We start from the raw sequence: 27069 nt of genomic DNA, 5'->3' as shown, positions 1-27069 counted from the left end.
TTCTGCCCAAAGGGAAAAAAATTTGGAGAGTTTGAGCAAAAACTTTGCATTATTTTAAATCCTTTCTCTGCTATGATGCCTACAAGTTACTTCTGGTATTGGTTCGGCAATTGGTGATGTGAGACTTATTTTTCTGCTAAACTCTGTTAATTTCATTACCTCATCCTCCCACTCCCCCATTTTGTCTGCTTGTTTCATAATACAAATTATAATTTAAAAAAAATCCTCATATTTTTGAGCAGTGCTGCAGCTAAAATAGTGGTTTGAAAGTTGAACTTTGGCATGGAAAAAGCTCTCAGTGAAGAGCAGTGTGAACCTCGGTAAAGAGGAAATTAGTTTTTAATTAGACTCTTAGGATAGATTAGTACTTGAGTACATTGAGCACAGTACATTATTGCTAGGGTTAAGTGCATAACTAAAGAATAGTGTGGGATGTACATGCATACCATCCTCCATTTTCTGCAGCTTAGTGTATCCTTCTTGTGTTCTTCAGAAGCATTGGAGCTAGGTAGCTCCATTATCTTGCAGATTGATTTGGGAACCTGATGTGGCAGCTTCCTACCCACAAGTCTGTAAAGGCTTGCAGGAGATGCCTTCCAGTAGTGCTAGTGCTTTATTGGCCTTGAGAGTAGAGATGATTCTTAAGCCTTTGAAATATTGCTTTCCTTTTCTGCAAGAATAGCTCCCATTTACATGGCTATAGGATCATCCATCAGATTGTGCCAGGCTTCAGCTGTGAAGTGGTGTCTGCAACCACTCTAAGCAACATGTAGCCTTCTGGTGAGCAAGGGAAGAACCCAGAAGGAGCCATCAGGGCAAGGTGAGCAGAAAATGCTGTATAAAACAGATAAAATACATAGGAGGAAAAGAGAGAATTTACTCTGGAAAAGGTTAGAGAGAAGTAGATAGAAAAAAGTGATACTGTTAACATTGCCTGTGGCACGTTGCAAGAGGATAGGAAGGTAAGGTAACCTCTGAGGGCCTATGATCTGTGCAATAGGCTTTTACCTGCTTTTTAATGTCTGGTAAAAGGCTATTTGAAGAGTTAAATTTGTTATTTATACAAGTTATGGCAGCTGGGTGTAGGGCAGGGGAGGGCAAACTTTTTGGCCTGAGGGCCGCATTGGGTTTCAGAAATTGTATGGTGGGCTGGTTAGGAGAGGCTGTGCCTCCCCAAACAGGCAGGCGTGGCCCAGCCCCTCCCCCTATCCAACCCTCCCGCTTCTCGCCCCTGACTGCCCCTCGGGACTCCTGCCCCATCTAACCCCCACCCCCGTTCCCTGATGGCCCCCTCAGACTCCTGCCCCATCCACTCACTCCAGTCCCTGTCCCCTAACTGCCTCCCTGCTGCCCCATCCAACCCCCGCTCCTTCCTGACTTCCGCCCTCCCCCCCAAGACCCCTGCCCCATCCAACCACTCCTTCTCCCTGACCACCCCGGGCCCCCTGCCCCTAACTTCCCCACCCCTAACTGCCCCCACTGCCCCATCCAACACCCCCTCTCCTTCCTGACTGCCCTCTCGGGACCCCTGCCCCATCCAACCACGCCTTCTCCCTGACCACCCCCCAAACTCCTCTGCCCTCTATGCACCCCCCCACCCCGCTCCCTTACCGCGCTGCCTGGAGCACCGGTGGCTGGCGGCGCAGCTGTACCATGACACGCACCGCGCAGCACAGAGCACTGGTTCAGGCCAGGCTCTGCAGCTGCGCTGCCCCAGGAGCTCACCGCTCCACCACTCAGAGCATTGCGCTGGTGGCGCAGTAAGCTGAGGCTGCGGTGGAGAGGAACAGCAGGGAGAGGGCTGTGGGCTAGCCTCCCCGGTAGTGGTATGTTAATTAGCATGCAAATATAAAGTATATTTTCCCTGAGTGTTGAAAAATGGATAGGTGGATAACAGCATATCTTACATCACAGCTTGGTCATGCACATGCCATATTTCCAGTTTCACTAAGATGAAATTATCTGTATAAAAGTGTTTCATTTAATTGTTCGTTCACTGGTGTGGAACACAGGCAACCACATCTAGCAGGAACACAGCCGCTTAGGGACGCATTATACATTAAAACTCACTAAACACCAGTGGCCCTGTTGCAAGATCTTCACGGTATGTCATATTTGGGATAACACTTCTAGTTATCAGTCTTGATCTTTAGTGCCAGATAGCCCTGAAGAAGGAATAGCATAACTGGTATGAACTTCTAGACCATAGCACTTGTAGCATAAACTCATCATGTGGCAAAAAGAAGACAGACTAAGCTAGTAGGCCTCCATAGCAGCTGGTAGAAGGGGACCAGTGAAATAGTAGCTGCTTGTTGTGCTGTGGGCGTAAATCACTCCAATTCAGCATTTCAAGACTGAGCTGGGGGTACTGCCATCTCTCTTGTATCTCCTTTTCTTTTCTTTTCTGGGAGGAAGGTGAGTGTTGGTGACTCGGGGGGCAGAGGTTGAGAGAAAATTTAAGTGAGGGACCCTGATGTGAAGAACTTCTCCTGAGCATAGGAGACACAGCCGGCTACTGTAACTACTTCTGTGGTTCCACTTACCATCTAAGTTCCTGCCCCCTGAGAACAACCTTGTTTAGGACTGTTGAGAGAGGTTGGAAGTGAAGATAAAGCTTAGCCTTGCCCACTTAAGTTGCTTTGATCTGAAGGATGTGTATGTTTTTGGAGGTACCTGTGGCTTTGAAACCAGAGTCTTGGTCCATACACAAACGCATCCACAGCAAACTGCTCCCTCCCTCTGCTGTCTGGATTGTAGCCAGTTAGTGAGCTGTACATCCAGCATAGAACAAACATACTTTGACAAGAATTACTGACCTCTGCAAGGGAAGAGGTACAGGGGCAGGGAAAAATTGGTGTTATACTAATGCTTTTCCTGAAGCCTTTAGGACAAATGTTTCCCTATGTGGAGCTCCACTGAAGGAGTTTTCCTTCCCTTAACACAAAGCCTGCAAGCAAGTTCAGTTATGACCCAGGTTTTGATAGGGAACAGACTGGAAACATTGGTTCAGAAACTGGTTTGTTGCTGTCTCCATGATGGATCCTAACTGGGAGGAAGCTGGGTATCAGGAGCTGGAGCTGTTTTCCTGAACCTCCAAATATTTCCAATGTATTGCACAGCAGAGTTGGGGATAGCAACACTACTGACTGCTGGAGTGGGTGAAGTCACTAAACATGGCTGATGAGGGGTGAAACACTGTAGAAATGTTTTGGGGGCATTTGCCCTGTTTATAAGCAGTGCAGTCCATTCAGAATTCCTGAGAAACTCCTCTTCCAGTGGAAAATAATCCTTTCCAAAGGTGTGCATGCCCAAATTAAAACAAACAAACAAAACCTGTTCTCTGTGGAGGCAGCATGTGGGGAGGATGTGTTTGTTCAACAAACATGCCAGTGGGAATGTGTTTCATGTTCCAAAAAAGCACACTCTTTCCATCCTCTGTGTTTGGGCAGAAGTACCAGGAGCAGCTCTTCTTCCATTATCTGGTATTGGGCAGAAATACTGAGAGCAGAGAATCCAACTCGGCAGGAATAACCATTGCATCACTTGATCACTTTTGACTTACATTTTCCATAGGATTTTGTATTGATCGGAAGTTGCCCCCTTAAACTTAGGTAATTAAAAAGTTCAAATTGCTAAATCTGAAATCCTGTAGAATAGTTGCTTTAGTATTACAAAAATAGCTGAGTTTATGAATTTAATGCCTTCTAAAATGACTGTACCCAGAGTGTTCTAGGTGAAAGATCAGTACTTCCAATGCACTGAGAATATGTTCTCAATTAACTTGAGTATTTATGAACTTTTTATTTAAAAATTTAATATAGGATTTGATTTGAAATTGACTTTTCCTTTCTTTTATACTAAGATTGGTTTTGAGGGGTGAGCAGGAGGTACCAGACTCGATGAGTTTCCATCGAAATGTCGGAAAAGTCAAGCCAGAGCACAAAAGCAAAGGATGGAAAAACAAAGTATGCAACACTCAGTCTATTTAATACTTACAAGGGAAAGTCATTGGAAACACAGAAAACCACAGGTGAGTAAATTGAGTTGACTTATGTTTATGTTCTGTAACTCTGCTAGTAAGTACAATTATATTTGAGATTGGTCATGTGGACTATGTGATCTGAATGCAACAAGATGTCAAACTGTATGTTATAGAAAGCTGCTAGATGGAAAGCATGATGGCAAAGGCTTTAGTTGTAATATTACTTATGGTTACTTGTACCATAGTTCTTCAATTTCGGGGGTCAGAGCACTCCTTCCATTCCTATAGTAAGTGGAGTTGTAGCCTTGGGGTATAAATAATACTTTGTAAAAACATGGTTGCATTTTACTGTTGTCTACTTGCAGTCTTTGTAGCAATGTAATAAAATGGAGACAGCTAAGAGGAAAACAATGCTATGATGATAGTATATTCACCTTTGTTCAGTATTGTGAGCCTTTTGCTTCAGGGTATTGCTAATCTCTCCATACAACACAAACAAACTTTTTTGTTGAATTGGACTTAGTTGATCTAGTTCCTAAAGCAGATATCTTTGATCTCCTGTTTTTGCTGGATTTTGATTAATTGGTTCTTAATCCCCATTGGTGGAAAAAGTTCTGTTTCGCTTTAACTAGTGAGACAAGGAATGGGTACTTTCCATTTCAGGTGCTCTGGCAGAGCTAGAGAGAGGTTGTGGAGTGTCTGTCTGCAATATGCCAGATTAAACCAGTGTAGTTACTCTTTCATTAACAATAAAGTTCATCATATTGTTTCCCTAATATGACACTCAAATTCCCTGAGAGCCTTGAATTTTAGGTCTGAATTGAACCAGGCAAATGTTAGAAGGAATGTTGACTGTTAGTTATATTTTTAAGTTACCGTTCTATCTTTGAAGACCCTCTTTTTTAAGTATGTTTAAATGGATGTAGTTAACTTTTTGAAAATTTTATCTAATAATGTTGCAATTAATCTGTTCCAAGTAACCTCTGAGATTACTATAATTTGGAAGATGTTAAAGGATTTTTTCAGTTTATTTGTGCCTTTGAATAGTATACGGTCACTTTCATTGTTTTGGTCCGTTACAATTTCGCTTAAAGTGATATCCCTTTCATTCCACACAGTGGTGGGAAACCCATCTACGAGTATTTTCTGAAGTCCTGCAAAAGGATCTTTGCCATTTTTTAAGTTTTGAAAAATTCCTGTAAATTTGGGGCTCGTATAATCCATTTTCAGTTTGATCCTGAGGACATCAGAATAAATTAGCTTCAAAACTATGAAAACTATATCAGAACTCTTCTAAGCAAGGAATGTATAACTCCTGCTTGACAGTTATATGTAGATTTCAAGGGACTTGCTTTTTAATCTTTAGTGCCTTTTTTGTTTGTTTGTTTGTTTTAACATTGTGGTAAAACAATTTTTTCTTCTACTAAATCTGTAGCTTTACATGAACATTGTGAATTTTAAGGAAAAAAGTGAAAATTAATGTTTTCTTCTTTTTTGGCATACAGTTGCCGCACGCCATGGATTACAGAGTCTTGGAAAAGTTGCCATTTCACGGAGGATGCCTCCCCCTGCTAACCTCCCTAGTCTCAAAGCAGAGAATAAAGGCAATGATCCTAATGTAATCATTGTGCCTAAAGATGGCACAGGATGGGCTTCTAAACAAGAACAGCATGAGGAAGAAAAGTAAGCTACAACAGAACAACTTACTGATTTCATTCAGTATAACTTGTGAAAGTCCTGTTATACTGCAAACACCTTAATGAAGGCCAGAGGAAAAATAGGAAGTTGGTGGCTGTGTTACAATAAGCCTAAAATGTTGGGATATTATCATAGAGGAAATAATGCCATATTAATTGTTGACAGGGAGGCTTTCACCACATGAGGCTGGTTGAAATGAATTTAATTATTCTTACACTGGAGACAGTATGCCTACATATATTCCAGATGAAGAGCTATAACTTTTCCCTTTCAGTGCTGTTCACAAATTTAACTATTATGGCTGTGTTTTTATCTATATTACAACTGTTAACTACCTCTCCTCTAGTAGTATTTCCTTTAAGTGCTAACCAGGTCTCAAATCATTTAGGAATTCATAGGTTAAACCCAACACCTTTTCAGTCATCTTTTTAAAAAAAACAAAAATTAAGCAAAATTCTGCTTTATTTTAGATGTAATTTTGTATCCTATCTATTTTAATTGCTATCTTCCTGTGCACCAAAATACTTCAAATATAGTATTGAAGTCTCATCTTTGCAGCTGTTTCTTACATAACATCAAATCTCACATAATTTACTGACCATAGATCTTCTTTATTCTGGTATTACTTCTCTCATCGCTTAAAGGGATGGGAGGCAGTGACTAATAAAGTACTTACATTTACCTTGGAGTGATGTCAACTTAAGTATTTTGATGCATGGCTAAACAGTAGCAGATATTGGGTAAACATAATTCAGTTTTATGTCTTACAATTTGCTCAGAAGAGAAGACTTGTAGAGTAAATTACTGTTCATCTCCAGAATGTTGCGTCCATATCAGGATTTTAGGACATAGCATGACAATAAGTAAACTTCTGTTCATACTGGGTGTACATTTGTGTTGCAGATTAGGACTTCAGTTCCTAGTTCTTTCAATGCCATAATTATCACAGGCACAAGTGAGCAGAATAAGTTAACACTTCTGACAAAATTGCTCATTCTGTCCTGAGAACAAATCTCTCCATCCATTTCAGACAACCAGAAGTGCCGCAGACACAGCCAAAACCTGTAGTTCCCGCTCCTCCAGAAGTAGCTCCTGTTGCCAAATCATGGGCCAGTACCAAGCCAGGTGGGCAAGGCGATGGTAAGTGAAGTTTAAAGTGGAGGAAACCCAGGCTGGCCCAGTGGTCTAGTATTTGTGCTTGGCACTGCTATGTGGGAGATCTGGGCTCAATATTCTTTTGGTCTGGTCTCTTGTTGCCTGGGACAGCAGGGGCTGGGAGTGTTGTGGAGACAACTTCCTTGTCTCTAAGGTGAGGGAGTGCCTTGTCACTCAAGTGAATCCCTGAAGCCAACTTAGCAGTAGTGTTATTGATTGGCTACACAGGGAATTGTACAGCCCTCCTTTGCTGGTGTTCCTGGGGAAGATGATGGCTGGGGGTGCAAGTCCTTGAATATGGCAGGGGTAAGAGGGGAAGGAAAATAAATCCTCAGCCTGTGGCGGGGATGTGTGTAGCTCTTCTCTGGCATGGGAGGGGGAACAGTAAACACCCAGTGGTCAAGCTAATCATGCATATGTTTAGCATAAACCAAAAATCTGGAACCATGAAGTTTAGCAACTGCAGTTCAAACAGCATATCTGCTACAAGATGTTTTTTCCATTTGTTGCTATATAGCTCTTGCAGTATTTTTTAAAGCCAGAGAGTATTGACTCAAGTAGTTTTCCTGGGAAAGAATTAATAGTGGTGGTTTTTTCTTACAATATGAAAGAAATGGTAGATTGTGTCCATGAATGTGAATCTTAAGTTCTTCAGCATTTTCACTACTATTCTAGGATAAAAGTTTGACCTTTTACTATCAGTAATTGACCAGAGAAATAACACACTTTTATCAGATGATAAGTGCACACAATGAATCAGGAAGCAGTTTTGTTAACAGCTCAGAAAATAAGTCATGGTCCCTTTTATTGGCTTAATTTTGAGACATCTGCTTGTAAGCCTCTTCTGACTGAATAACAGATTCGGTTGCAGCATTGTGGTGATCTATCTTTGTCCAAAACATCCTCATAGTGTGAACTTACTCTGAAAGATCAATGGAAATAACTTCTGAGCCTCTGTTATTGTAGGCATAGACCTAGTTTTTGCATGTTTTAATGTATTCTTGTGCATAAGGTCTTTGGATGCTGTGTTGTGGGGCAAATATTAGGATCAAGTTGGCAGTTCCAGATTGTTGGCATCCCGCTGCCCTTCCTAAAGTTTAATATGCATCTATCCTTGAATATAGGCAATCTCTCACTCCAAAACTAGATCTGATACAGTAACGCCTCACTTAAAGTCGTCCCGGTTAACATTTTTTGTTACATTGCTGATCAATTAGAGAACATACTCATTTAAAATTCACAGAATCATAGACTTTAAGGCCAGAAGGGACCATTATCATCATCTAGTCTGACCTCCTGCACAATGTAGGCCACAGAATCTCACCCACCCACTCTGTATCAAACCTGTGTCTGAGCCATTGAAGTCCTCAAATCATGGTTTAAAGACTTCAGGGTGCAGGTAATCTTCCAGCAAGTGATCCGTGCAATGCTCCCTTATAATGTTTGGCAGCCGCCTGCTTTGTCCACTGCTTGCAGAAAGAATAGCCCACTGGAGCTAGTTGGTGGGGGCTTGGAACCAGGGTGGACCGGCAGCCTCCCTATCAGCTCCCCTGCTCCCCTAAGTTCCCTGTGGGGCAGCCACCCAGTAGGCTATCAATTGCCTGCAGTTCAGCTGTCCCTCCCACCACTGCCATGTGCTGCTCCTATCCTCTCCGAGGAACCTCCTGCTTGCTGTGCAAGAGGAGTGGGGGAGGGGGGAAAGGGGTGCTAATGACAGGGTGTCCCCCTGCTCCTGCCCCCCGCTTACCCCCATCTCCATGGGGGGAGGGACAGCACAACAGGGCTCAGGAAGGAGGGAGCTTTCTGGCAGCAGCGGCTGTCTCAACTTGCTGATCTACTTAAAAAGGCAATGTACTTAAAAGTGGGGTCAGCATACTTACAGGAGCAATGTGCATGTCTTCCCTCCCTCCATTTGTGCTGCCTTGTAGAGTGTGAGGCTACATTAACAACAACGTGTTAACCCTTGAGGCGCTCAGCCGAGTGCTAGTTCATCATTTAGTCAGTAAGGCATTCCTTGGAAAATATTCCACCCTCTGACTTCACCACCTCAACCAAACTTCACAATCATCATTGCTGTGTATAGTATTAAATTGTTTAAAACGTATAGTGTACGTACACACACACACTAGCGGGAGGGGGGGTTGTCTGGTGAAAAAAGTCCCTGGAACCTAGCTCCCCCCACCCACACACACACTAATTCTTATGGGGAAATTGGATTCGCTTAACATTGTTTTGCTTAGTCATATTTTTCAGGAACATAACTATAACGTTAAACAAGGAGTTACTGTAGTTTGTCTTGCGTGAGTGTCCTGTGAGTGGGATAAGATCTGACTCATACTGGGGTACACATCACCCTTCTGCAGTAAAACCTTCTTCTTTGAGGTGGCACAGGAATTAGACTATGCTTGGTGACTTTGAGATGCATACAGATGTCTGTTTGTTTGAATTTAGTTAATGATTTTATGGCTGTCTTGAGAACTAAACCAGATGGTTGTCTCATCTCATGCATCTAGTCACGATATGATGTTTGGACAGGAAGTTGATATTTTGGGGAATAGGGAAATTATACTTTTTGTCTTGGATTGATTCCAGTATCCTTCAGTTTGAGATTGCAGATGAACCTGCCATACAAGTTATAAACTTATATTTCCGGCCTGTTCTTGGTTGATGGAACTTGTGCATTTCTAGCTGTCTCTTGGGGAGAATAAAATTCAGCTGACTGATCCTTCATGATATAATAGGATTTTTTCTTGTCTGTTGATAAGTGTTCTTTAAAGTCCCTCTCCACAGCTCCATTCTTGTCTCTCGCTATGTTTTATGTGTATAATGTGAAAAATTAAGAAGGAAAGCCTTCTAGAGCTCAGAAGCTTTGTGCAGGGCCTGACCAGTTGCAGCATATCTTTAGATCTTGTTGTGTAGGAGATAAAGAAAAAATGTAGTTGTCTCAACTTTAAAGTCTCTAACAGCTGAAATGTTCAGTAGCTGACAGTGGTTATTTCAGGTTAACTCCACTTGCTTAGATTGTCAAGTTTATGACTAAGGAAACTGTTACTTTGCAGACAGAATCACTTGATTCAGGCTTTATGGTCACACATCAGGCAATATTGTGAAGATGCATAAACATTTCCCCCCATCCCCAATCCTGCTTACTGTAAGACCTCCTGGAAAAGTTGCTTTTGCCTCATAGGAGCAGCTGTATGAAGTGACTTCTGCTGCCTGCCACTTGCTGTTAGCAGTAGGAAATGTCTTCTCAGTAATAGCAGGACTTCTAGAGATCCCAGTCTGCTGACCCCCTTGATAATTTTTTTTTTAAGTTTTAAGTTTTATATTCATCTTGCAAAGTGAGGATTGGTTATACCAGAGCTTTCAAGATCCCCAAACGGTTAGTCATGGGGGGAAATGTTGGGTGTTCGCCCTCTTTTCTTGTTTGTATAAGGAAGGCATGAAAGATTCTTTTCAGAACTTTGGTTTGTGCTCCATTCTTACCTTAAAAGCAGCAAAGAGTCCTGTGGCACCTTATAGACTAACAGATGTATTGGAGCATGAGCTTTCGTGGGTGAATACCCACTTCGTCTCATGCATCCGACGAAGTGGGTATTCACCCACGAAGGCGTATGCTCCAATACGTCTGTTAGTCTATAAGGTGCCACAGGACTCTGCTGCTTCTACAGATCCAGACTAACACAGCTAACCCTCTGATTCTTACCTTACAACTTCAAGAATATAGTCTTATCTTCCCTTCAGAACAAAAAAGGGCTCCTTGGAGGACCAGAGAATGATTGCAAGCTTTCTTTACCTTCAGCTGAAGGGTTGGGGATTTGGAAACATTCAAAGATCTGTCCTTCTAACTAGTTATAGAATAGTCTGAGTTGGCAGTTTTGACAAAAAGGTTTAAACAGTTTGACTAAAAGTCACTTCCGTTCTCAATCAAACTTCATTTCCTTGGCATTTGGAATGTTATAGTCCTCCTAGGTCTGCAGTTCATATCATCTTATAAATAACCAAGAAAGATTATCTTAATTTCAAATTTTAAATTTGTTTTAAGTAAAAACTATCTACGGCTTCTTTACATGTCATAAAAAAGCAAACAATGGCACAAACACTTTCCCCCCCTCTTTGCAGTTAATTTTAAGCTAGCCTCCCTGCTCAATTTTACTGAACTATTTTCTTGAGGAAGCTAGTTAGAAAGTACCTAACATCCTTAAAATTGCCCTTCTGAAGGTTTAGTGTTACCATACTAATTTTTGGTAGAGTTCTTCCAAGAGGATCTTAAGCTTAAAGTTTATTGTGATCACTGTTTAAGAAACAACCTGTGGTTGAGTTATTAACATGCTACCTTAAACTAAGCCAAAAGTAGTGTTTTGCATACTCCAGATGTAGCTAATTCAAGAAGCTGGCATTCATGGTATTGAGAAATTGCTTATCCAAGCTGTCCCCATGTGACATACCAGTTAATATTTTAGGTAGTTCAAATGATCCATTATTGCTATTCTAGCACATTTTGTGTCCTCTTATCTTGATCCATCTAACATTATGTACAACAAGAAACTAAATTGGCTCTGGTATTCAGTAGTGAATATGGAATTTCACATTATTTTAAACTTGGATGAAATACACAGTTTTTTGTTTTATTTGAAAAATAGTATAGCTTTTTAAAGTAAAACTTTATAGTTGGCAAGTTATAGGGTCCTATTTTCTAAACTATATTAATTATTGAAACTTGTAACACTGTTTTGTTGTAATTGTCTAGGTCCAAGTGTCCCAGTAAACAGTTATTTCCAGCAAGAGTTTCCCAGTCTGCAGGCAGCTGGGGATCAGGAAAAGTCAGGAAAAGAGAAAGATCCACCTGAAGAGCCCTATGGACCTGGACCCAGTTTACGGCCACAAAGTAGGTATACCGTAAAAGTCTTGTGAAGATGCATGCCAAATTTTAATTTGTGTAGCAGTGCAAGACTGACTCACTATGGTACCTCCTGCTGGTTGTGCTGGGAAGGGTGCCTTTTACTAGCGGGGTGTCACTCGCTGTTACTTCCACTTCTTCCACTGTCTCCACCATCTGGACCTGGGTTGCTCCCAGACCGCAGTGTCCTCTTCGGGACACAGCCCTCCGGCTGTGCCCCAGCCCACTGTCTCCCTCCTTTCTGGGGCCAGGCAGTTCAGTCCTTCCACTTGCCTCAGTAGCCAACTGCAGTCTCTGGTCTAGCCCTGGCTTCAGGGGCAAACCACAGTCTGGATTTAGGCCACTCTCCTCATTGGCAAGTAGGTGTAAAGGGGGGCAGGGACCCAGGCCTACCCGCTATTCTGGGTCCCGATCCAAGGACCCTATAGCTGGCAACCACTTACTGCCCCTCCTCCTATTTCCACTGCCTACTTTCCCTGGGCCACTTCCCCTGTAGCCCTAGCACCTTCCCTGCCCTTGCTTCAAGGCCTCAGTCTGGCCATAGTCAGCCAAGAGCTCCCCTATTGCTCCGGTACCCTGCCCAGCACTGCAGTAACTCCGATGCTCCTCAGCAGACAGCCCTTGCCCTCCAGGAAGAGACTGCCTTTGCTCTACTGAGCAGCCTTTTATATATGGGCTGCTCCAGCAAGCCTTCTCTTGATTGGCTCTTCCAGTGAGCCATTTCCTGATTGGTGGGGTTCTGCGCAGCCTGTCCAAGGCTGCCTTAACCCTTCCTCCCAGTGTGGGGCAGCTGCCCCACCACAATTCAGTATAGGGTTTTACTAGGGATTTCTGGTGTGCACTATGAAATAATGGAATGTTGTCATTTAGAAGTTCAAACACTCAACAGAAAATTGACAAACATGAATGGTCCTAAATTGTACATTACATACACTTGCAGATTTGTATAAGCATGCTCTTCCAGATTACATTTTCATACCTGTCTGCCTCAGTATATTGTCAGCTTTTTTTTGTTTACTCATTTTACTTTTCTTTGAATCTACAACCTTGTGTTTGTCTTATTTCAGTATCAGTGTTTACCTTTTACTGAGAGGTTACTCTGGGGAAATTTTCACACTTTCACTTCTGTTCCAGCACAATGTCTTCATATAGAAATAAGATACATTAATATTTCCCTTATTCCTAGGCTATGGTTCCCTTCACAGGTTCCCAAACTGTGGTCAACTGTCCATTCATGGTCCAAAGAGTACTTGCTAGTCACATTCAAATGATGCTGGCACCTTCTTATTTCTAGTTGCTAAATGTCATGACAAATAAAAATACTTTGATAATATTCACCATATGAGCAGTTCATGGAGTTGCCAAAGGGTGGCTGGTTACATAAGCACAAATGGGAGGAAGTGTGGTATGTAGAACTGTGAATGAGAGAAGAGTTGGTCTACAAGATACTTTCTGATAAGATTTGGTCCGTACTTTGAAAGTTTGAGACACTCTAAGACTTTAACAAGCTGAACCTCTCTCAGCTGCAGAGAGCTAGATGTGGCCAGAACAAATCAAGGCCACACAGCACCTACAGGAGGTTGCTTTCACACACTGCTTCTGAGATGAGAGAGCTGTGTAGCCGCTGGGGCCTGGGAATCGGGAACCACACTTTTGATTCCAGCAATACTGTTCCTTGCAGGAAAACACAGTGACTATTTCTTCTCCACCTAAAATTCATCATCCTTGTCCCAATCAAATGATCATGGAAAATATTTTCTTTAGTGTAGCTGCCACCTGTGCAGATGACAGTGCCTTGAGTACACTACAATCTTAAGTTGACCTGTGTTAGGTGGTCTTACAGCCACCACAGTAATTATTGTGGTGGCTGATGTCCACACTACCCTCCTCCTGTCAGTGGTGTGCATCCCTCACCAGAGTGCTTCCACTGACTGAAGAGCCAGGGCCAGCTTCCCCTCCCACCCGGGCTTCTCACCTCTGATGGGTAGATCCACGCCCGGAGTCTGTCAACAGCCGTACTCCCAGCAGGGAGCCTCGATGCAGTTGGCCTGCAAGCGGGGAGCCAGAAGCCTCGATGCAGCCGAACTCCCAGGGGGCAGTAGGGCTGCTAATGGGGAGTCCAGGCGGCACCCCAAGCCAGGAGCCTAGGTAGCAGGCCAGCTTGGAGCGGAGACCTAGCAGCAGCCTGGCTGGGGAGTTAGACTTTATTGTCAATTTCACAGCTTCAGCATAGCCATGAAAGCATAGCCTCACAGCTGGTGTAAGGAATGCAGTGTCTACACAGACAATGCATCATCCTAACTACACCAGCATAAGCCCTATGCTTCTCATGGAGGTGGAGCCATTATGTTGGTGTAGTAGGGCACTTAAATTGGTGGGACAAGGCTGTAGGGTGTACACTGACATAATTAGGTCGATGTAAAGCAGATTAGGTCGACCTAAATGTAGTGTAAACCAGGCCTGAGGCAGGTAGTAGTCAGAAAAAGGGATTTGGGCTTCCATGGCTCCTTTAAACCATTCTCCCCCTTCCCTTAGCATTCACATCTCCATTTTTTTCCTGCCTGTCTTCTGTACACCCGCCACTGGTACCTCTGACTGAAGCAGTGTATTTGATCAGAATCTAAGCTGGTTTGCGGGTGAAGAATAAACCAGCAAGGAGTGAGAGAAAGTAGGAAAATTTGCCTTGCCTGTCTAATGTTCCAGTCTCAGTTTCGACTGCATAGTCATCATGGATTTTTTGCTAGATTTCCATGCTCCTTTGAGGACAGCTCTTATAGCTAGAGCTTCCTGTCTACCCCTTTGTATAACAGATGGTGGAATCTGTCTGGGAGCTTCTAGATACTTGGATTCTGCCTAGAAAACTGAAGAAACTCTACACACAGCATTCTGCGTTCCATGGCTTTTGAGCTGTGCCACTCAAAAGTGAATTACTCCATGGCTTCCACTTGACACTGTCTCTTCAGGGACCTGTTGCTACAGCAATCTACTTAATCTACACACTGAGATCTTGGGGAAAAATAATTTTATATCAGTACCAGCACAGATACCCCTCCTAAGTCATCCCATAAGCTATGGAGCGTAGAGCAGGCTAGCCAGTTTAAATTTCATCGCTGGAAGTTCTCAGAGAAGAGTAATCTGGAGATGGGCTGAAGAGGAGGAGGAATGGGAGCCAACAATCCCTTTATCTGCAGTGGCTGCCACCTGCCTGAATGACAGACTACAAGGCATGTTCATCATTTGCACTGGTGTTGCTACATCACAGAAAACGATTGGATAAGAAGTGTAATTTACTTTGTTACAAATCAGAAGCTTATTTAAAGTTGTGCTTGTCTTTCTCCCCAACTGGTTCCTTCCATGCAGATGTTGCTAGTTGGAGAGAAGGTGGAGTTAAGAATCTCAACACCCCAAATTCTCCAACTGATCAAGAAGTTAAGCCTCTTGGCCAAGAAGATGGTAGTGCAACAGGACCAGTAGAACAGAATGATGTCCCCAAGGCAGCAGAGAAAAGGGATATTCGGGTAGCACAGCCACCTCAGCCCAAGCTGAATGGTCAGCAACAACCTCCTGTCTCTTCCCAGTACAAAGCAATGATGCCACCCTATGTAAGTAACTTCTGTATCTTATATAAGTATCAGTGTGAGTGGTTGAATCAAAAGAATACTAGTATTAGGTGGTTAACCTGAAACATCTTATTCCTTCTTTGGAGCACTTATTGGCTTGGTTTCTAAATGGTGCACAAATCAAGAAAAAAAATGTTAACTCTTGTTTTGTTGTTCTTTGTACAGAGGTGTTTGGGACTGTGTGGGTTTTTCTTCCTCTTCTCTTCCCATTAAGGTGGTTTATAGGTGCTATTCCTAGGGGAAAGCTTGCACACCTCCTTTTCCAAGAGCAAGTTCTATTGCCATATTAAAGCCAGCCCCAGCCTTCTGGCAGGAGGTTACTTGGTTTGTAATTTAGTCTCATACTGCCTGATCATCGTATTAGACCACATCTTTCTTATGGAAAGAGAATCTGGTGTGCAGCCACAGCTGATAGCCACTGACAAGCATTAATGTATATGGAGCCCTGTCATGGCTCCATCTGTCTTCAGTTTCAACATGTCATGCAGGGTAACTACCTACCTTTAAGTGAGGGAATTGTAATTTGTGAGCTCAACCCACTATTTAATGTGAACAGTCTCCTTGGATTGTAAGACAGAATCTTTCTTTCATAAGGGCTTCTGTAGTAGTGCATTGGCAGTTCTAATGAAGCTATATTTTTAAATCAGTTTTTCCTATATCTAAAAGCCAGTTTGGTAATTTTTGGCTTCCTTTCCTAGATGTTTAATCAATATCCTAGAATGGCATATCCTGCAATGCAGGGTCCCAGCAGGTTCCCTACTTCGTCTGAGGCTAGCAGGTAATAACTTTCATAAATACTAGAATTGCATGAGTAGTGACCAAATATATGTCACTATGTAAAACCATGATGCGCCCACACCTTGAATACTGTGTCCAGTTCTGGTCAGTCCATCTCAGAAAGGATATAGTGGATCTGGAAAAGATTCAGAGAAGAGTATTGAAGATGATCAGGAGTTTAGAATGGCTTCTGTACGAGGAGAAACTAAAAAGATTAGGGTTGTTCAGCTAAGAAAAGAGACAACTGTGGGGAAATATGAGAGAGAGCTATAAAATCATGAATGGTGTGGAAAAAGTGAATAGAGAAGTATTTTTTACTCTTTCCCACAATATATCTGTTAGCCAAGATGGTCAGGGATGCAACCCTAAAGCTCTGAGTGCCAGAAGCGGGGAGGGGGCAGATGGGATGAATGCTTCCAACTGACCTATTCTGTATACTCCCCCTGAATCTCTGGTACTGGCCATTGTTGGACACCATATACTGGGCTAGATGGACCATTAATCTGACCCAGAAGGGCAGCTCTTTGTTTTGTGTGATAAAAGCAGGGCTACATATTCAATCTAGGGGTGGGCAAACTATGGCCTGCGAGCCACATTCAGCCTGCCAGCTGTTTTTATCCAGCCCTCGAGCTCCCGCTATGGAGCGGGGTCTGGGGCTTGCCCCACTCCAGCCGGAGAGCAGGGTTGGGGGCTGCTCCATGCAGTTCCCAGAAGCAGCAGCATGGCCCCCCTCCAGCTCCTATGCATAGGGGCAGCTAGGGGGCTCTGCTCTGCAAACTGTCCTTGCCCCAAGCGCTGCCCCCGCAGCTCCCATTGGCCGGGAACCACGGCCAATGGGAGCTGCAGGAGCAGTGCCTGTGGACAGGACATCATGCAGAGCTGCCTGGCCACACCTCCGCATAGGAGCCAGAGAAGAGACATGCCGCTGCTTCCGCGAGCCGCTTGAGGTAAGCACCGGTCGGAGCCTGTACCTCTGAGCCTCCCCCCACGCCCCAACCCCCTGCCCCAGCCATGACCCCCCTCCTGCCCTCTGAACCCCTTGATCCCAGCCCGGGGCACCTTCCTACACCCCAAAATCATCCTGGAGCCCCCTCCTGCACCCTGAACTCTTCATTTCTGACCGCACCCCGGAGCCTGCACCCCCAAACAGAGCCCTCACCCCCTCCCACACCCCAATCCCAATTTTGTGGGCATTCATGGCCCGCCATATAATTTCTGTTCCCAGATGTGGCCCTTGGGCCAAAAAGTTTACCCACCTCTGATCTAGCATATATAAATTGTATAATATATAAAAACTATCAATATAAACTTCATTCTCCCCTTCCAAGAGATTAAAAAATCACTGAATGACAGTTTCAATCTTGAGACCCCTTTTACAGTATTTATAAACACCAAAACAGTATTTACTGACCATGTAATGGTGCTTTGTGTGAGATGCACAAATAAGAAGGGAGACGGGGGCCCTTTCACTCAGTTTTCCCCATTATAATGCTACTTGATTCAGAAATATTCCTCCTTTTTTCTTTAGATGTTCACAAATAATAAAAACTGATTGTTTCATCAGTAATTATACATAAAATAATACAGAATGTGCTAAACATGGCTAAGTAGTATAAATTTTGTGCCTCTGCTAATAAGGGAAAAGCAGTAATGTATACTTAAAATAGCCTATTGCTTTAGTCTTCAACTACAAATTAACCTTTTATATAGTGATTTCAAAGATCTTAGTTGCTATCATGGGGAGAGTAGATATTGCTGTATAAACTGATTTTTTTTGTTTTTTTTGTTTGCATTCTTCCTTTCTTCTAGAGGCCCGCGGGGAAGAGGGCCCTCTTGGTGCTCAGAACCTGTCGAGCGTCCGTCCATCCTTAGTGCTAATGAACTCAAGGAACTTGATAAATTTGATAATCTGGATGCTGAGGCTGATGAAGGCTGGGCTGGTGAGAACATCGAACCTATGAAGACTCTTGCTCTTTGCATGCTGAACACTTTTAATATATTAATCTGAATTTTTGCTCCTATGATAGGTGCTCAGAGTGAGGTAGATTACACCGAGCAGTTGAACTTCAGTGATGATGATGAGCAAGGAAATAATCAGAAAGATAAAAGAGAAAGCAGGTAATTTGATGTTCCAAGCCTTCTGAGCTGCCACACGTGTAGGTGGGAAAACTTCTTTGGGAAAGTTCAGTGGAGCATCAGTGCTGACAACTTAGTTTCTCAAATGATGAATTGATTGGGGTCTTCTGGCATTAATGTAACACAAAACAATCAGTTTTGAGTGAGATGCTATGTGTACGTGTAGTAACAGGACAGTCCTTGCCCTGTAGAGCTTGCAGTCTAAAAAGCTATGGCAGAAAGTGGGAGAAAAGAAGTATTACTGAAAGTACTCAAAGCAGACCCTTGGTTTGATTTCTCTTTTTATATGCAGTGATGAACAAATGCCTTCAAAAGACTCTGAGAGCCCTGATGGACAGAAAGAAGCAGAAGAACGGTCTAGCAGTAAATCCTCTACCCAGGCTCCTCCACAGTCACCAGGCGCCAGAGGTCCCTATGGCAAAAGCACTCAGTTTGACCAGGTTTGGTTTTTTTATTTTCTCTTACCTGTGCCTTGAGAATCCTTTCTGTGGATTCTTCCTCATTCTTCCTCCCTAGACACTTTTTGAAAGTCTCAAGTGATTGCCATTAAAACATATGCTTTTACCAAAGTTACCACAGCGTGCTATGAAGTCACTTTTACTTACTGTGTTTGTTTTATCCTTATTGTAACTACTCAGTGGCAGCCACTGAGATATCATGACATCTCTCCACCTGAGTAGGTCTGCTTTGTGTCCTCCAAAAATTGTCAACTCTGTAACTAAAACAGCAAGTGCAATCTGCAACATGCTTCCGTTTTCCAAAACTTCAGGAGTAAGTTTTGTTTTTCCCTGAATAGCCAATTCAAGCTTTTTGATGGATATCAAAAACTTCATTTTAGTTCTTCTCACTGCACTCTGTTTGTCAAGATTTTTTAACTTTCTTTGAGCCTGTTACAGCTTGCTGCTAGATTGGGCCAGTGGGAGAAAAGAACTTTTGCTCAGCTTGCTTCTAAATAGAGCCCTTCCAGGCAACTTGTCTTGGACGGACGGACATACACACACACACGCATACTGTAGAAACTCAACACTTCAGGGCTTCTATTTTTTAATTGACCCCATAGCACAGATTGATCTGCAAGTGCATAATGTAAGTTCTGCCCAGGTCCCAACTGGAGATGTACTCTTTAGTATTGTTTTTCAGGGAAGTAAGTTCTGGCTTCGTCTGAGAATTTCACTGAAAAGGTAAACTTCCCCCCCCCCCCCCACCCCTTTCACCAGTTACAGTGAAGACAGGGAAGGTTGAAATGTGCATCAAATAAACCTTACTTAATCCAAGTTTTAAAATTAAATATATTTAATTTTAAAAGGGGGGGGAGCACTTAAAATCTTTCAGGAATTGTCACTTATCTGAATGATAGAAAGCAATGGGATTTTTTTCAGTGTTAAATCGAAATTCTGCTCCTTGGATATATGACTGTTACTTAGCCCTTGAACATAAAAGTGAAAACTACTTTGTTGCCCTTCTGTATTTGTATCTAAATTGAACGCAGATGGTCCATGTTGACATGGTTAAAGGCAGCAGGAAACCAGTCTCTATTTAGAGGATCTGCAAGACTGACCATACATTCCATCAAGCTAGTTACTCCAACACTGTTTTCTTTGTTCAATAGGAGCGGGGTCTGACACCAGCACAGTCTTCTGTACATGAGAGGGGCAGTTCTGCACTTCATCCAAAATCTATTCCTACACAGGTAGGAGAAGACAGAAGATCTGATTTACATTGGAGAATCTTGATTCTCAGTCTCAAGTGCTTAACTGTATCAGAGAGAATTTGAGGGGGGGATGAACAGACTGTATGTTCCACCTGTAACGAAGAAAGATTATAATAATATTGGGCATTTTGTGTGATGATCAACAAGAATGATGCAGAATTTATTATTTCTATTAGAGTAGCTTGTAGTTGCCAATAATTGAAAATTGTTGCTAGACACTCTACAAAGTAAAGTAATAGACAGTCCCTGCCCCAGAGATCTTAGTTTAAATAGACAAGACAGAAGCTCAGGGAAAGGGATGCAACACAAAAATAGAGGGAACAGAGTGGTGGCTTGCAAATGTTGTATGTTTCACTATAGTTAGTTTTTACACATGGGTGGCGGGGATTAATTTAGTGGGTGAAGCTTTATGTGGAGACTAGCTCAATGGAATACCAAGGGAAAGGAGAAGAGTCTCAAAGTAGGAGTGGAGTGCAGCTGAGGTGAAGATATTGAGAGGGAAAAAAGGCATGAAGGGATTAGAGCAAACAGTCAGCACAGAGAAAATAATGTCCAGTGTGTAAACTGTAGAATGCAGTCTGGCAGCATCAGTGTCTAAGAATCCCTGCTGAGGATGCTTCAGTGTCTGCTCCTGCTGGCTTAAGTTTCTCTGGCTCCTGCCTAAAATTTTTTCCCCAGTGGTGCTTTGTGGATTTTATATACTCCTAAAGGGGATTTCAGGGGCAACCTTTTGCACAGTTTTACATCTGGCTGTTGCTGCAGGAGAAGGCCAGGCCCAATCTTTATCTCCCTTTCTTTCTATTCAGATGTCTACACCTTCATTTATTTTCAGCTGAAATAAAATCACTGGTGATCCCCAGCAAGTTGTGTAGCACAGTGCTTGTTTGGTTACCTGAAATCCAGTTTTTTTCAACACCCACATTGTGGCTTACACACCCACATTTTTTGTTAAAAATAGATGGCTATGAGTAAAAATTTGTGAGAGCGGGTGTAACAGGCGGGTCCGGGGCTCAACCCTCTGAGGGGAGGAGGGGAGCCACACCGGCCCGCTGGTCTCACGGGGGTTCTGTCCTGTCCCTTTAAGGCTAGGTGACAAAGACAGAGTCAGTTGGGGCTCAGGCCTTTTCTGCAAGGCTGGGCTGCAAACAGTATCAATAGTCTAGGAAAGGCCCAGGCCCTCTGGTGCAGGGGCTGGGCTGCAAACAGGACAAGGAGACCTCAGGCCTCTAGCAGCAGGCTGAGCCGTAAACAGCACAGGGGCTCAGGCCTCTTGTGGCAGGCTGAGCAATAGGGTGAGGGGGATAACTGCCACCCGTGAGTGGGGTGGCAGGGGGGACACAGGCCCACCCACTCCACTGTGTCCCGGCCCGGGGCCCTAGACAGCGGTCATCACCGCTGGCGGTCAGTGGGGATCCTGACCGCAACACACTGACATGGGCATTGTCTGATCAGTAGCCTGACTGAGGTCGGCTGCCCCCGGGCCACTTCCAATATCCCCCTCCTGTCCTACCTGATCCACGGCGTCTGGTCCTGGGAAGTCCCACTGCATGGGTTCCTCACAACCCGGGCTGGGGGGTAGATCAGGTAGTTCCCTGGGGAAGTCCGGCCAATCCTGCTCAGGGGTTCCTCGGGGTAACAGCACGGTAGCGGGGAAGCTCCTACTGGCTCCTCGTCGTAGGTGGCGCGGGGAAGCTCCGGCAGGTCTTCCCAGTAGCGGGGTAGGGTGCTCTCCGGCCAGTCCAGGCAGCTGCCCGGGGCTCCAGCGGTTCCTCCGTCAGGAGTTCCCTCAGACAGGGTCTGCTCTCCCCGGTGGCTGGGCACTGACTGGGCTGGAAGGCCTGGCTTTTATCCTTCCGGGTCTCCGTCTGACCCTCTGAGGGGCGGGCTCACCACGCTGTAGCCCCGCCCCTTCCTGTGTCCGGGGCTCAACCCTCTCCGGGGAGGAGGGGAGCCACACCGGCCCGCTACAGCGGGTATCAAAATAAATTAAATGCACCAGCTGAAACTTTTAAGGCAATAATTCTCAACTTTTCTCTAGAATCATAGAATATTAGGGTTGGAAGGGACCTCAGGAGGTCATCTAGTCCAACCCCCTGCTCAAAGCAGGACCAATCCCCGGACAGAATTTTACCCCAGTTCCCTAGACGGCCTCCTCAATGATTGAACTCTCAACCCTGGGTTTGGTCATGGGTCCCAGAATCTAATAACTCCTGAGGTTCTTGAGGGAACTTCTGACAGTGGTAAAATTCTTTTCCTGTCTTTTTCATCCACATCCTCTTCCCAGCTGCTAGGAGTGGTGGAACAGCTCCATGTCTCCAATTCTTGCTGCAAGAGTGAGTGGAGGTTCAGGGATTCTCAAACATTACTTCCTGCTCTTCCTGATTTCACAAGTAGCAGTCACTGCTCTCAGGGGGTTGCGAGGTTATTACATGGGGGGATCGCGAGCTGTCGGCCTCCACCCCAAACCCTGCTTTGCCTCCAGCATTTATAATGGTGTTGAATATATTAAGTATTTTTAATTTATAAGGAAGGTCGCATTCAGAGACTTGCTATGTGAAAGGGGTCACTAGTACAAAAGTTTGAAAACCACTGCCCTAAAAGCAGAAAAAACGAGCACCAGTTAATAGACTTGAATTACAGCAGGAAATTAAGACCAGGCTTATGCCCCACAAACCTGCTAGCAACTCACGGGTTGTATTCTTCTGTTTTGAAGGTGCCAGCCAAATAATTTCTGCATATTGTTATATATAGCCAGGTGATTTGAATACTAAAGGTTTGCTTGATATGTACTACATTACTTATATTAATGTTACAGCATCCACCTCCAGATCGCCAGACAGGACCTGGAAGACAGGGCCTCTTACCTCCTAAACTGGCACCAGATGAAGATGAAATTTGGAAGCAGAGACGAAGACAACAAGCAGAAATTTCAGCAGCAGTGGAGAGAGCCCGTAAGCGGCGAGAGGAGGAGGAGCGAAGAATGGAAGAACAAAGAAAAGCAGCTTGTGCTGAGAAGCTAAAACGGTTAAATGAGAAATTTGGCTGCATGACCAAACCATCCCGGGAGGACCCTCTGAAGGAGAGGGAGAAGGAGAAGGAAAAGGAGAGGGAAAGGGAGAGGGAGAAGGAGAGGGAAAAAGAAAAGGAGAGGGAGCAGGAGAAGGAGAGAGAAGAGAGAGAAAAGGAGGAGAAAGCAAAGGAACAGGAGAAGGAGAGAGAAGAGAGAGAAAAGGAGGAGAAAGCAAAGGAACAGGAGAAGGAGAAAGAAGAAAGAGAAAAGGAGGAGAAAACAGAAGAGAAACCAGAGCCTGAGAAGCCTGAGCCTCAAGAACCAGTGCTAGCACCTGTAATAGTAGAAAAACAAGAAGAAAGTGAAAACAGCAGTAATCAGGAAGAGAAAGGTTTGTATGAATTGTTATAAGCTGTCCTTTTTTTTAAATAATGAACCACTGGGATTAATACAATTTAGGATTTTTAATTTGTACAGTTATCTTTGATCATATGCAGCACACATTGCCATGGGCACATTGCAACCCCAATTCACTAATTGATTCAGGACCCAGACCTGAATGCTGTACTTCATCAGGAAAATGAGTTATTCATGAAAAAATTGTGAATCCCACACGTTGCAATTTTTGCTGCATTGTGCAAAATCTAAGCTTCCTTCTCATAAAGAGGAGGAAAAAGCCATCAGTCTTGCCAAGATACAGGCAGCATAGTATAAGTAAACAGATGTTTTGGTGATGTTACTATTCTGTTAATCCAGCATTGCAGAACAGTAACACCTCTTCCTCCCCCACCCCACCCAAAAAAAAAGCTGCTACAAGTACACATTTAAACTTAATCTATTACATGTAGTAAATTGTGAGCTTAAGCACCTAATTATCTTCTTTTCTTTATCCTCCCACACCCTCAGGTGCTGAGAGCATCCACTAGTTTCCACCATTTATTTTGGTCTTCAGCACCTAATTGGGACTATTTACATACCAGCTCTTACTAAGCACAGGCAAATTTCTTTTTTTTAAAGTGCAAAATTATTGTAAATCAGCCTATAGGTTGCACAATCAAAATAAGTCAGGCAATTCAAAACTTGAATTGTACGTCAGCATAAACTTGGCTGCATAGCAATCCCATGTATATTAATTTTACAACATAAACAGCAGTGCGGTTAGCTACACAGTTTACTTAGGTAAACAATAGACTATACTCCATATGTGTGATGAATTAGTAGCTGTTGATCTGTGGTCTCCAGCAGACTAATTTTCATTTCACCCCGTAACCTTTTTATTTTTCCATTAATAGAATTAGCCTAGCAGAACACTAAAAGAATAAATTGATAGGTATCCAGGGTGTTTTCATTTTAGAAAGCCATGTCTTTTTAAAGTTAAGATAGACTATCTGATAGGCAGATTAACGTGAAAGTGAAGACTAGTTTATGACATCTGGTAGGTGCAAACTAACTTTGAATATTTTTATAGCAGAAGAACAGCCAGTTTTTACCAGACAAGATAGTAGTCGGAATGAAAAAGAGAGTTCACAAGTGGCTCATGAAAGTGAGCCAGATTCAGGGTCCCAGCCTCGACCTGCTGTTTCCTCAGGCTACTCTAAACAGTTTCAGAAGTCGCTGCCACCGAGATTTCAGAGGCAACAGGTAAGCAACCAGTCCATTAGCATCAAAAAATAAAGGGCTTATTTACCGGTGAGTAATGGAGTACAGGTCTGATCTTGGGACTCCTAATCCTCACACTGGAGATGAAACTCATTACTAGGTGATAACTTTCGTAAAGATACTAGAATGTTTTCAGTCTTGTATTGTTGTCTGCAGTACTGGCAGGGATACTTTTATAGAGGCAGTTTATTTGCCTTTTTCCATGAAGGCAAGGTGTCCAAATGAGCCAAAAATAAGTGTTGTTAAAATGTAATAGGTTTTTTTACACCAGTTGCTGTGTGTAGACCATTGATCTGTATTTGCAGAATGTTGGGGTTGTAGAATGTTATTTTAATCAGTATTTTCTAAAGGATTCATACATGTTGATACCTTTGAATATTAAATCTGTAAAATAACTTGCCTGAAAGAGATCCTGCAAAATTTCTGTATTACAGAACAGATTGCCCTGCCCTGCTTCTCACTGAAAACCATGCAGCCTTTGTAGCTAATTTGGGGGCGAGGGGGTTTCAATTTTATTTGTTCTGTTTCCTGTTTTCCCCCTTAATCTTGTTACTCCAATTTATCCCATGCATTTGACACATTCTGGATTATTGTGCCTTGTTCTTAAGTTAACTAATTCTGCAGTCTGATAGACCCTTTTCTGGAGATAACTGGCTCTTATCTCTAGTTTCCAAGGATTATATGAATGGCATGCAAGTCACTTCATATTATGAATGAGCCTTCTTTTAATGTTGCATATCTGTAATGTTGTAGGAACAGATGAAACAGCAACAGTGGCAGCAGCAGCAAGGGGTGCTTCCACAGTCTGCTCCATCACAACCTTCCAGTGGTCCTGTCCCTCCTCCCCAGCATAGACCTCTTTACCAACCCATGCAGCCACATCCTCAGCATTTAGCTTCTATGGGCTTTGATCCACGGTGGCTTATGATGCAGCCTTACATGGACCCACGAATGATGTCAGGAAGGCCTACTATGGATATGCCTCCTATGCATCCAGGTAAAACCCAGCCTGCATTCTCAGTGAACGTTCTCGCAGTATTGTTGAACGGTAGAAGATTCTTTCCCTAACCCACTGTTTGTCCACTGACTGGAAACATAAAGCAGTACATAAGTACTAAATTCTTTTTCTGTGTAAATATCAGAAATATTAGAAAAATGGTACACTATACTTATCTTACTGCATTCCCATACATGATTATAAAATGAAACCACAGTTTGGTACTATATTACAGTGATGTGGGAGTGACTGGTTATTTTTGTGTTAAAAGCTTTGCTATAAGCCTCACCACTATTGTCACCCATCTCATAACTGACCCAAGTTTGTGGAAAATGTGAGTAATGCAGGTTAAGACTTTTCAGAATAGTGTACAGTGCTAGGATACATAGTTTTAGCATGCTAGCAATCAAATGCTAGCACTTATGAAACATTGCAGCAATATTTTCAAAGTTTTCAGCCTGTTATCTCAGCACAGAACACGCTTTTAATTTCCAGTATTGCCATTTGCATCCCTGTTGAAGCTAGCATTTAAAGATAACACAGGTCTGGTAGGGGGACTCTCCAGCTAGCTGGTATGTAAAAAGAAAAGGGAAAGTGGTGTGACCTTCACAGGGTGGGTGAGAATTTGGGGAAGCAATACAAAGGTAGAAATATCTGTTCTAAGTAATGTAACAAGAATATTCTTTCCCTCTTAATTTCTTGATATTGAAGGCTTGAAAAATCCTCTTGCCCAAGGTGATTAGGAGCCTATCCTGGGCCAGTCCCATCGCTTTCTGCAGAACCAAAGCTTTAAGTGAAACTTTAGCCCTTATACTTTCCAAACTTGAACTGAATGTAAACCATACCTAAATAACGGATTACTATATGCTGCTGCTGTTGTGTAATAGTGAAGAGGCTGTTAGATGCTGCTATTGAGGATGTCTAGGGCAGGAGGCCCAATAATGGCAGCAAGAACATGAGCAGAAGGTTCTGTATGGTGGGAGCGACTCCTGCGGCCCCTGTACTAGATGAGGAAATGTCAGAAGGGGACATCTGTATCCGAGTTCTCTGCTCATCATCCTGCTGATTTATTTCAGCTTAGCCAGAGTTTAAATTTTATGTAATTGTGACTAGGGTTCCAGGGATGCCATGCTGAGAGAGCTTATTTAGGGCAGACAATCCCCCAAACTAGTGGTTATTCTAATACTTAGATTCCCCAAGCCAGCAACAAAACAGCTTCTGCAGTACCTTACTGGTTACCCTGAAGATCTTATTCATCATATGAAAAAAGTTCTACCAATCCTGAAGGATCAGACACATTACCCACCAAGTTAATGTCTATTTCAGATCTTACCCAAGTACACGCTTACAGCCAATTCTTATTAACTAAAACTAAGATTTATTAAGAAAGAAGAAAGAGTATTGGTTAAAAGATTATTATACAT

General features: G+C 43.2%; 1 protein-coding gene across 13 annotated transcripts in view; it reads left to right on the top strand.

Annotated features, from left to right (window-relative positions):
* PRRC2C (proline rich coiled-coil 2C) overlaps positions 1 to 27069 on the top strand; it is a 123462-nt gene that overhangs the window by 26103 nt on the left and 70290 nt on the right. For 8 of the 13 annotated variants that reach the window (XM_039483617.1, XM_039483616.1, XM_039483620.1 and 5 more), the window contains exons 2-14: positions 3863 to 4030; positions 5488 to 5665; positions 6711 to 6820; positions 11586 to 11723; positions 15081 to 15337; positions 16054 to 16133; positions 17942 to 18072; positions 18160 to 18250; positions 18561 to 18708; positions 19878 to 19958; positions 22795 to 23380; positions 24458 to 24630; positions 25402 to 25645. In XM_039483617.1, coding sequence (XP_039339551.1) covers positions 3916 to 4030; positions 5488 to 5665; positions 6711 to 6820; positions 11586 to 11723; positions 15081 to 15337; positions 16054 to 16133; positions 17942 to 18072; positions 18160 to 18250; positions 18561 to 18708; positions 19878 to 19958; positions 22795 to 23380; positions 24458 to 24630; positions 25402 to 25645 — 2332 coding nt within the window. In that variant the 5' untranslated portion in view covers positions 3863 to 3915. The remainder of the gene's footprint in view (positions 1 to 3862; positions 4031 to 5487; positions 5666 to 6710; positions 6821 to 11585; positions 11724 to 15080; positions 15338 to 16053; positions 16134 to 17941; positions 18073 to 18159; positions 18251 to 18560; positions 18709 to 19877; positions 19959 to 22794; positions 23381 to 24457; positions 24631 to 25401; positions 25646 to 27069) is intronic. The other 5 variants (XM_039483622.1, XM_039483621.1, XM_039483614.1 and 2 more) reach the window with 4 other exon arrangements.

This window comes from Mauremys reevesii, linkage group 8 (genome assembly GCF_016161935.1).
Source record: "Mauremys reevesii isolate NIE-2019 linkage group 8, ASM1616193v1, whole genome shotgun sequence".
Taxonomy (NCBI): Eukaryota; Metazoa; Chordata; order Testudines; family Geoemydidae; genus Mauremys; species Mauremys reevesii.
This window is presented reverse-complemented; position numbering and strand designations above follow the sequence as displayed.